The sequence below is a fragment of the Tachysurus vachellii genome, chromosome 2 (assembly GCF_030014155.1).
Source record: "Tachysurus vachellii isolate PV-2020 chromosome 2, HZAU_Pvac_v1, whole genome shotgun sequence".
Lineage (NCBI taxonomy): Eukaryota > Metazoa > Chordata > Actinopteri > Siluriformes > Bagridae > Tachysurus > Tachysurus vachellii.
In genome coordinates, this window is record NC_083461.1 from 37,308,377 (window position 1) to 37,320,460 (window position 12,084).

Here is a 12,084-nt window from a genome sequence, read left to right on the forward strand (position 1 = left end):
ATAAATAGCTTTGTGTAATGACGTTATGAGGAAGAAAATACGATGAAGGTCAATGTATACACCATTATAAATCCACAAGGTCATTTTGATATTTAATAAAACTGCTGGACTCTAACAGGAACATCTACAGGATGTGTAAGAAGCACAGCTCAAAATTCTTCACAGTTTGACCACAAGAAGCCAATGATGTCCACGTTGCTCTATGACAGACTTCCTTTACTGAGAGCAGCACATTTCATTCTTTGCACAGAGGTGCAGACTGACAGTCACGTCTATTCAGAGACGCAGTAGTTTCATGTTTTATTGCTAGTTTTATAGTTTAAAGATGCTTCAACGTTCATTTGATCGAGTGGAGATGGTGACGGTTATCTACAAGATTGCAGAAACTGTTAGAGGTCACGACCCTGAGACAGAGAAGGACAACTGTGACACAGAGAGACACCTAGAAGAACAACACACAGGTACAAATGTTAAAGTTTGCAAAAGTGTTTTATAAAGTAGAGGATTCATTTAGGATTTTATATGTTCCAGTGAGTGGAGATGATGGTGGATATCTGTGAGAATGTAGACATGGTGAGAGGAACACAGAGAGAAATGAGTAACTTCCTCTCTTTACTCAGCTTGTTTTTTAGCCTTGCTTGTCTTTCTGTTTCATATCACCTTTGTGTTACGTTATCTGCATGTGTTTTAACACAAGACATAAACATTTAAATCTGATTTCTGCACTTTATAAACAGATTATACTGTCGATAACACGTAAACCATTGAGACAACTGTGAAACCAATTTATCTTATAGCTGTAAACTGTAATCAAAGGCCTCAGCAGACAGGAGCATTTCCTTATTTTTGTACCATTATACAATCATTATATTATTACACATACATGTTTTCGTAAGCCAGTCAGCTTATTCAAAACCAGCCCAAAGTTCCGCCCATCACTGCATGCATTAGTGGAAAGGGAGGAGTTTCATACTGATGGCTGGATAGAGTTACTAAGATGTTCTCCAGCTCAGTGTTTATGTTAAACTGTAAATGTTAGATAAGTTTGAGATACTAAAACCTGGGTCTTTGGTGTTCATGTACCTGTAGGAGGAGACACTGCATGGATCAGGTGTTGCAGACTGACTGCAGTGTGGTTGGTGCTGCTTCTGTTAGTTTCCTTGCTGACTGCCGTCACAGTTCTGTGGATCAAATTCAGCATTCTGACTAAAGACAGAGACCAGTTACAGTCCAGTTACAATAACCTGACTAAAGACAGAGACCAGTTACAGTCCAGTTACAATAACCTGACTAAAGACAGAGACCAGTTACAGTCCAGTTACAATAACCTGACTAAAGACAGAGACCAGTTACAGTCCAGTTACAATGACCTGACTAAAGACAGAGACCAGTTACATACCAGTTACAATAAACTGACTAAAGAGAGAGACCAGTTACAGACCAGTTACAATAAACTGACTAAAGACAGAGACCAGTTACGGGAGGAGAGAGACAGATACCTGAAAACATTTTGTAGTTCAAGTAAGTAGCTGAATTTTGTTTTAAATTTTTTGCTCAACAGTTAAATGCCCTCAGTGGAAATCTACGTACCATCTTGAATCTGTAGAATAATAATTTAAACTCACATCCTCTCACATGTTCCTCCAAGATCTCAGAATGAAGCGAATCTCTATAATATTGCTAATTCTTTACAATACTGTCCCTGAACTTGTAGGTTACTTTGAAATAAGTAATAACAATAGATAAATACTAATAGATAACTGATATCTGTTATAATGTTATTTACGGCTGATTAAATGTTTTCCTCATATACTATTGTGTACGTGGACAAAACGAAATCATGACTTGATAATAAACATGATAATAAAATAAAGTATGTGTTTTGATCTGTAAATCTTCTCCACTGGTATTTGTAGGTAAACAGAAGTGTTTCAGTTTTAGTTCCAGTTTTTATATCATGTCTAATGAGACGAAGAGAGCAGAAAAGACTGCAAGGCCAAAGGAGCAGACCTGGTGATCATAAACAGCAAAGAGGAACAGGTGAGAGAGAGAGAGAGGGGGAGAGAGAGAGAGAGAGAGAGATACTTGATTTTTTTTTTTTTACTTTTTAACTCAGCTTTATTAAATAACCAATAAGTTACAATAGACAGTTAAAAACCAGCAGCATTTTTAAAAAAGTTTTTTTAGTGCAAAAGGGTGTTAATAACCAGCTCAGCTTCATCAATAAAACAGGTAACATTTTTTATTGTAAATCGGGATTTTTGCTTCTCCGACAATAAAATTAGTCACTTCCAATTTCTGTTTTTCATAAATAAAACATACTTTGGAACATACTCTCACGTTTATCATCAATAATAAAATCAGTTGAACAGTGACCGTAGCCCGATCACTGCTCTCATGTCTTTGAAATCCAGTACTGCAGCGTCCACTAGTCTCCTCAAAGTTGTGAAATTTTGGGACAGTGTGAGGACTGCAGAAGTGTCTTTAATGTCCAAAACCCTTTTATAAAAATAATACATTTTAAAAACATTTAAAACAGTTGGATCCATTAAAAATAAAGTGAAATCACAACCAAAGCCACTGATTTTTTGCAGAACAAAACTCATAAAATCTCTCCATATCAGCTAATCAGATTCTATAAGGTATTTTTGTATTGTTTGAAAATGAAATGAGGCGATTCTGCTCCTAATGTCAACTAGGCCCTGAACTCCTTCTTCCTTAGGGACGAAGAGAACACTCTGAGGAATCCATTGTAATTTTTTCCAATACAAAGCTGAATAGTGTTGCTTGAATTTTTTTCAACAAGGCCCATAGGGGGCTCCAGGCAAGCTAGGCGATGCCACAGTGTTGAGGCTACTAGACTGTTGGCCACCAGTACCCTTCCACTTAGTGACATGTTTGGTTTAAGCCATTCCCAGTTTTTTAGTTTACTTTCTATTTTTCCTAATTATCCTACCAAGTTTTTCTTTTCATCATTTAAATAAATCCCTAGGTATCTGAATTCTTTATCCAATTTAGTCCACTTGGTAGTTTTGTTAAGCCTAGGGTCCAATTTCCTAATGCAATGGCTTCACATTTTCTCCAGTTGATTTGCGACGAGGAAACTTGGCTAAAATCAGAAACAATTTTTTCTAAAACCTTAATTCCGTTTTGATTCTGTACTAATACCATAACATCATCTGCCTACACAGAAAAAACATGTGGAGCACTAAAACCATTAAGAATAAAAACATTTAAAGACATTTGTAATCTGTGTAAAAATTGTTAGTTGAGAAAGTGTACAACACCTGATAAAGAACAGCCTTGTCTGATTCCCCTATTTACATTAAAGGGAGCGCTTAACCCTCCATTGATCTTGAGTACACTTTCAACATCCTGGTACATCAACTTTATCATTGCTATAAGACTGGGCTTGAGACCAAAAGCCTCCAGAGTTTTCCAGAGGTATTGATGCTCAACCCTGTCAAAAGCTGAATCAGTGAAATCAGACCAATTGCCAATGAGCTGGAGACGTCCAAAATGTCCCGAATCAAAGAAACGTTATCAATCATGGATCTATTGGGCACACAGCATGTTTGGTCAACGTGTATTATAGAGTCCATGTCATCTCTGAAACGGTTGGCCAGCGCTTTGGACATTATCTTGTAGTCTTTGCAGAGCAGTGACACTGGAGGCCAGTTCTTAATGTCCTGTAGATCCCCTGTCTCGGGGAGAAGTGTGATTACCGCTCTTCGGCTGCCCAGGGGTAGAGACATTTCTTCACAGCTTTCAGTGAGAACCTCCAGCAGATCTTCTCCCAGTTCCTGCCAAAAGAACTTGTAGAATTCTGCTGGTAGGCCGTCTATTCCAGGTGCTTTTCCCCCCGGCATGGTGTTCAAGGCGGCCTGCAGCTCTTCCAGAACCATGGGACCTTCCAGTGCAGCATTGTCCTCTGGGGAAACCTTTGGGAGTCCTCTGTGAAAGCTCTCTAACAGCTCTTCATTGTCTCTGTATTCACTCTCGTACAGATCTCTGTAGAAGTTTGTGGCATACCGTCTGATGTCATTACTGTGTGTTATGTGTTGCCCATCCGTTGTGCATAGTGTGTGCATGAATCTGCTCTGTCCTGTTCTTTTTCTCCAGTCTGAAGAAGAACTGTGAGGGGGCGTGTAGTTCATTGCTTCCTTTAAAACGTGAACAGACGAGAGCTCCATGTGCCTTTGTGCCCAATAGATCCACCATAAATGCTTTTTTTGCTTTGAGGTTCTCAAAATGTCCTCTGTTTACTGTGGACTCAGAAAAGCCTGGAGTTCCACTATATCTATCTCCAGCTCTCTTAATGACTTGGTGATGACCCTTGTGACGTTGGCAGCGTACTACTGACAGAGCTGCTGGTTCAAAACCTTCCCATGGTCCCACCATTGTCTACAGGAGGAGAAATCTCCTCAGTGAGTGGAGAAAAATCTAAAAGACTCAATAAAATTATCATCATTCAGTAAAGAAACATTAAAATGCACTTCTAGGTTTACGATTTGCAATAAAAACTCTACATCTGATAAAAAGTGGTCTGAAAAACTAACAGGTGTTATTTCACTAGCTTTAAAAACATTGAAATTATGTTTAAAACAATAAAATCTGTTTTAAACAATAAAATCTAAATAAAATTTAGCTAACGAAATAAAATTGTCTCTAAAATGCCCCCATGTGCATTGTCTTTCAGTTCTATGTTGTTTTCACCAAACATCTACCAGATCATGAGTTTTTAAAAGACGTGTTCTATTTACAAACTTTTTTTAAACTATATATTTCCTGGTGTGTGAAGCTTTTATATTTTTCTTTTATTATGGTTGTGGCTGAGTCCACAAAGCTTTGTTTATCAGGGAAGTGCTGGTTTATTCTAACTCCTTTCATATTCTTTGTCTTTTGGAGAAACCTTTTGATTTCTTTTGCTTTATAATAATATATATATATATATTATATATTATATATATATATATATATAGATATATATTATATATATATATATATATATATACCTGTTTGTTCGCTATTTTGTCTTCATCACTTTCTGTTTCCTTGTTAGTATCTTGTTCACTGCCCGACTCCATCACTGCTTACTGACTGCTTATGATTTGTTTTTCTTGTCCCATTTCAACTAGCCCTTTCTTCCTGGTCTGTGGGCCACTACTACCTGCTTTAGATTTTCTCTTGGATTTGACCACAGTGAAACCTACATCTTCTGTGATCAGATCTGTGTTGTCTGTAGCTACAGACTCATCAACATGATTGTTGATGGTCTTTGGGTTCTGTCCTGTATTGTCATTAACGTCAACCTTTGGATTTTCTTTTCCTGTCTCCATCTGTTCTGCTTCTGGCTCAGTTATTTTCTCTTCTTCTTCTTGACTTTCTGTGTTACTTTTTTGCTGTTTTATTTCTTCCTGACGTTTTTCCTGTACACTGCCCTCTTCATTGTCTTGTTTGTCTTTTTCTTTGTTTGCTTTTAGCATTTCTGTCTTCTGGTTACCTTTAACCTCTTTCTCAGGACAGTTCCTGATTACATGTCCCTCCTGACCACAAAAAACACTTTCTATAAATAACGACTTCCTCTCCATTTACATTTATTTTAAACATGATGTTCAGGTCTTCATGCCTGCTGTTTAAAATCATGTACACATCTTCTATAAGACATAATGTGCCTCAGCTCGGGGTCTTTACAGCCTGCTGGGATCATTTTTATTGGTGACACGAGTTTTCCAAATCTAGACAGTTGTGGGACATTAGACACGATAACTCTTTTTGTGGGGCTACTGAGGAGAAAATCTTTGACCAGAGTGTCTTTTATTACAACCCCTTTTGAGAGAGAGAGAGAGAGAGAGAGAGAGAGAGGGGGAGAGAGATTTGACCACAACCTCAACATCGTGAAGCTCATGCACAAACATTGCTCTTCTCACCGATTAGCCTAGCTACCACTGAAGAGCACTCCTCTACAGTTTACGTGACAGTCGGTAAGAGTTTAAACCCCCTGCTTATGTGTCAGGTTTAAAAAAGCCATGATGCCAGAACCAAAGAAAACAAGGCTTCCGCTACAGCGTCTCTCTCTCTCTCTCTCTCTCTCTCTCTCTCTCTCTCTCTCTCTCTCACACACACACACACACACACACACTCTACTCGCTACACACCACTCAATGCTCACTCAAATCACACAACATACTGTACAACATAAAGAAAATAGCAAAAAGACTGAGTTTTCACTCACACCTTCACTACACGCTCACATGCTCCGTCCACGCTCACACACTCGCTTACGCAGGCATGCACATGGAAAGAGAGAGAGAGAGAGAGAGAGAGAGAGAGAGAGAGAGAGAGAGAGAGAGAGAGAGAGAGAGAGAGAGAGAGAGAGAGAGAGAGAGAGAGAGAGAGAGTAAAGCTTTTTTATTCTGCTGTTTTTTTGTCATTTAAAGGAGTTCATCGTTAAACAGCTGAACAACCTTGAGACTTGGATTGGTCTGAGTGACACAGTAAAAGAGGGGGAGTGGAAATGGGTGGACGATACACCACTGAACACTGGGTAAGAAAATATTTCCCTGTTTTTATCATGTAATACAAATGAAATCATCTTAATAATGTTCTCCTGCTTGAACAAAGATTATTCCTTGTTCTACTTGTATTTTTTATTGTTCCAATGGGCATTTCAGTAAACAGAGGCTGAGAGGATTCAGTTAAATGTGTGGAACTGAAGGAAATATATTCTGATCTGATTCTCCTGGGCTAGAGAGGAACCGAATAATGCAGGTGAAGAGGACTGTGCTGTGATTTCCGGTTCAAGTTCAACTGGCACTTGGAATGACCGGAAATGTTCTGCTAAATTACCCTGGATCTGTGAGAAACATGTTTCTCAATGACGTGTATCATTTTAAATGAAACGTGCTAAATCTATACAATATCAAAGACAATATTTAGATGCTAATTGAGTTTCAGTCTCTGCTCTTGTTTCCTCTGTAATCATTCACAGATACAGAGTGCACAAATACTTTTCTTTATCTCATCGATGTATTGTATATTTCTTATGATTCTGATGATCATGATGATGGAAGCAATATAAATGAGATAATTGTATTTTAATTCGATCTCAGTGTCTCAGACTCTGTTGATTTAGCAGAACTTTGAGCTCAATCACCTCTGTATTATATCTTATTGTTTCTAAAGCAGGGGTCTCCAACACAACAGAGTCAGAGGAAGCCTAGTGGGAGCGCTCTCCCGAATACTGACCCACCCACTTCTTGGTTTTTACATTTATAAGCATGCTTACTCAACGATTCAATGCAAATCGTTTGCTATTGTATTGTTAGTTTTTTGAACTGTGACTGTCCTCTGACCAAAATAGACAAGACAAATTTGTTCCCACTGGTCATGCAGGGACAGGATTAACAAAAATAAACCTAAATAAATCTTTATTTATACATAAAAAGTTTCCACAATATTAAAAGCACAACATGATAACAAAAACCATAATCTGTTCGCATACATACACATAAACACAGAGGCCTGTGGGCTAAAGCCCAACTCAATGCTATGACACTCATCCCCAATACAGGGGACAGGCTGGAACTTACCACGATGGCTAAAGGCTGCTCTAAAAGGAGGGAGGGAAAAGTGTTAAACAGCACACCACCAGTGAACACACCAAATACACCCGGGAAAATGCCATAGGTTCCGCAACAGCATGAAGATAGGAGAGAGGAACTCCACCACCGAAGAGTCAGCCAGCCACTCGCTTAGCCCCAGAATCTATCCCACCCAAGGGGGAGGTCGAGATACGAAATACGAAATTTACATAAACTTATGGGCTTCAACTTAAGGCTTACACTATGAAGTGAAGTCAAAACGAGAGAAAAGTGAAGAAAATAATCCATGAGAACTTAGGTGGAAGATCCACGCATACACACACATCTCTTGAGAGTCAGGAACAAATTTTGTGCAATGTTAAAAGACAGGAAATCCATAAAAGGGAAAAGAAAAAGAGAGGGTAGTGTAAAAACTAAAAATTATAGGAAACTGGGAGGAGCTATGCAAAACAGGTAGGAGGGTATTAAAATCTTCAAACCAGAAATAATAAGAAAATTGGCTAAACTATGTAAATTAAATAACGGAGCATAAATAGCGATAGCCTGACTGAGATTTTGTGTACTCGACTGCAGCATGCCTGGATGTTGGATTGTTTGGCTGACTTTGATGCTGAGGAAATATTCGGAGAAGTTTACTTTGAAGATCTCTGTTTTGGCTGCATTAAAGTTGGACTTTCCTGATCTCATTCAAGCTGGAGAAGTCTGTTTTATTCATCTAATTTTGACTCTGTTTAGCAAGAAAATGTTTTATTGGTAATTGGCAGATCTTAGAAACCACCTAGTTGATGTGTCACCTCAGAGGAGGACTCTGAGTTCTGACAAAATCCACGGATTATCTTGACTCTGTGGAATAATGATTTAAACTCACATCCTCTCAAGTGTTCCCCAAATTTCTTAGAATGAGGCGAATCTCTGTACTATTGCTAAACTTTACAATACTGTCCCTGAACTTGTAAGTCACTAAGAAAGAATTAAGAAAGAATGAATGAATAATACTTCATTAACACTAAGTTACTAGCACTAACTACTAGTTAATTACTTACAACTAGGTAACTCCTGAGTCTGAAGAGGTCTCACAGTCTACTGGAGGAACAATAGATAACTAATATCTGTTTTAATCTTAATTACGGCTGATTAAATGTTTTCTTCATATATTATTGTCTATGTGGAGAAATTGAAATCATGACTATACAACAACAACAACAACAACAATAATAATAATAATAATAATAATAATAATAATAATAATAATAATAACACAAGAATGTATGTGTTTTGATCTGTAAATCTTCTCCTCTGGTATCTGTAGGTAAACAGAAGTGTTTCAGTTTTAGTTCCAGTTTTTATGTTATATCTAATGAGAAGAAGAGCTGGGAGGAGAGCAGAAAAGACTGCAAGGCCAAAGTAGCAGACCTGGTGATCATAAACAGTAAAGAGGAACAGGTGAGAGAGAGAGAGAGAGAGAGAGAGAGAGAGAGAGAGAGAGAGAGAGAGAGAGACAGAGATTTTTATTCTGCTGTTTTTTATGTCATTTAAAGGAGTTCATCGTTAAACAGCTGGACAAACTTGAGACTTGGATTGGTCTGAGTGACACAGTAAAAGAGGGAGAGTGGAAATGGGTGGACGATACACCACTGAACACTGGGTAAGAAAATATTTCCCTGTTTTTATTGTGCAATACAAATGAAATCATCTTAATAATGTTCTCCTGCTTGAACAAAGATTATTCCTTATTATACTTGTATTTTTTATGGTTCCAGTGTGCATTTCAGTAAACAGAGGCTGAGAGGATTCAGTTAAATGTGTGAACTGAAGGAAATTGAATCAGATCTGATTCTACGGTGGCCGAGAAGTGCAAAACACATTAACAAATCCGAAAACAAATTAACAAATCCAAAAACACATTAACAAGTCAGACAACCCGGAAGAGGTTGGTATAGTTTGTGAATGGAAACTTACCATCATCGGACGAGACACCTTTCATTCACCTGTATATCTTGAATGACAGGTGTCTTGTCCAATGATTGGTAAGTTTCCATTCACAAACTATACCTACCTCTTCCGGGTTGTCTGAATCGGTGCACGAAATACATTAACAAATCCAAAAACACAACGACATTTCAGACAACCCGGAAGAGGTTGGTATAGTTTGTGATTGGACAAGACACCTGTCACTCAAGGTATACATGAAGTTCAACAGTCTGCCGCAGGGAAAAGTTTGGATGGATGGATGGATGGAATGGATTACTGTGGATTAATTTTATTTTCTTATATTTAAACGGAGAACTTTACACATTACACATAAGATTCCATACCTGTATATCTTGAGTGACAGGTGTCTTGTCCAATGATCGGTAAGTTTCCATTCAAAAACGATACACTACCGTTTCCGGGTTGTCTGACTTGTCGTTGTGTTTTCAGATTTGTTAATTTGTTTTCGGATTTGTTAATTTGTTTTGCACTTCTCTGCCACCGTATAATTCTCTTAGTTTCAGGTACTGAGCTGTAGGGGAACCGAATAATTCAGGTGACGAGGACTGTGCTGTGATTTACACTTATGCTTCACATTTGACTGCAACCTGGAATGACCAGAAATGTTCTGCTAAGTTTCCCTGGATCTGTGAGAAACATGTTTCCGTGTACCGACTGGCCTTTGGGTTGTGCCGCAGCCCCGCCCCCAAAATATGCAAAATCAAAAAACTTTTTACAACATGGACATGTGACATATCAAAACACTCAGAACAATGAGGGGAACTTCCTCAGGAGTATTTGGATGATGTCACATGCTGGTCTCCACTTCCCTCCAAATGTTTTGACACCCTATCTGTCTGCCCACTTGCCTCCAAAAGTAACACTGACGACCCTTATTCTCCACTTGCCTCCAAAAAAACTCTGGCCTTTTGCGAATACTTACCTCGTCAAAGCCAACATCAAAGTTTGTCGCGACGAACTTTACAAATCTAGTTTATTTTAGGTCCATCTCGGTGTCTCGGACTCTGTTGATTTAGCAGAACCTTGAAGCTCAATCACCGCTGTATTATATCTTATTGTTCTAAATCAGGGTCTCCAACACAACACTCTGAGCAACTCACCTAAAGGGTCATAGAACATGTAGAAAATGGATAAAAATGAAAGGAACGCCATAAAATAAAGTATTGTTAGTTTTTTGAACTGTGCCTGTCCTCTGACCACGATTTTAGCTTCACATTTTCTAGAATGTTGTATTGGACTCTACTGCTAATAAACTCTGCATACGGATTCTCTGACATCTGCTTCTGGGGGTTCATTACAATATCATGCAGCACAAAGACACAAGATGAGTGTATTGTAATCATTTATTATTAGAGCAGGTGGAGTTTAGTAAAGTACTGATTATTATGGTTTAATACTATTGTGTGTTTTATACGTTGGGGAAGAACCATATATGAGCCTGATGGTCAGACGTCCACAGTCTTTTGTTCATATAGTGTATAGACAGTCATTTCCTCTGCAGTCTCTCATTATTCACACTCTCAGTTAGGAAATAAACACTCAGCTTGTCATATTAGTGAGTAACAACAATCTTCTCAGTCCTGAAGGTGTTAATGCTGATCTTAGATCAGTGGACCATGTGTCATTCAGTCTCAGAGTAAAGCTGCAGTGTTTCTGATAAATAAGTAAATGTACAAATAATTTCATATCTACTGCAGGAACATGTAACTGAATTCATATGATTATATTTAACTGATCTAAATATATAAATCAGTCTTAAAACTGGTAAAAAGTCTAATAGCTTTGTGTAATGACGTTATGAGGAAGAAAAATACGATTAAGGTGCAATGTATACACCATTATAAATCCACAAGGATATTTTGATATTTAATTAAACTGCTGGACTCTAACAGGAACATCTACAGGATGTGTAAGAAGCACAGCTCAAAAGTCCTCACAGTTTGACCACAAGAAGCCACTGATGCTCTCTAGTCTTTGACTTCCTTTAATGACAGCAGCACATTTTAGTCTTCACACAGAGGTGCAGACTGTCAGTCACGTCCATGCAGAGACGCGTTAGTTTCATGTTTTATTGCTAGTTTTATCGTCTAAAAATGCCTCACTGTTCATCTGAGCGAGTGGAGATGGTGGTGGAAATCTATGAGACTGCAGACACTATTAGAGGTCACGACCCTGAGACAGAGAAGAACAACTGTGTATCAGGAAGACACCTAGAAGAAAACACACAGGTACAAATTTTAAAGTTTGCAAAAGTGTTTAATAAAGTATAGAAGCTTTCATTCCAGTGAGTGGAGATGATGGTGGATATCTGTGAGAATGTAGACATGGTGAGAGGAAGACAGAGAGAAACGAGTAACTTCCTCTCTTTACTCAGCTTGTTTTTTAGCCTTGCTTGTCTTTCTGTTTCATATCACCTTTGTGTTACGTTATCTGCATGTGTTTTAACACAAGACATAAACATTTAAATCTGATTTCTGCACTTTATAAA

The 12,084-nt window shown here is 38.2% G+C and overlaps 1 protein-coding gene across 1 annotated transcript in view; it reads left to right on the top strand.

Annotated features, from left to right (window-relative positions):
• The first annotated feature begins 325 nt into the window (after nucleotides 1-325).
• Nucleotides 326-12,084, top strand: part of LOC132858392 (centrosomal protein of 135 kDa-like) — a 38,794-nt gene continuing 27,035 nt past the window's right edge. Inside the window, exons 1-2 of the mRNA XM_060888714.1 lie at nucleotides 326-461; nucleotides 1,090-1,474. Coding sequence (XP_060744697.1) covers nucleotides 326-461; nucleotides 1,090-1,474 — 521 coding nt within the window. The remainder of the gene's footprint in view (nucleotides 462-1,089; nucleotides 1,475-12,084) is intronic.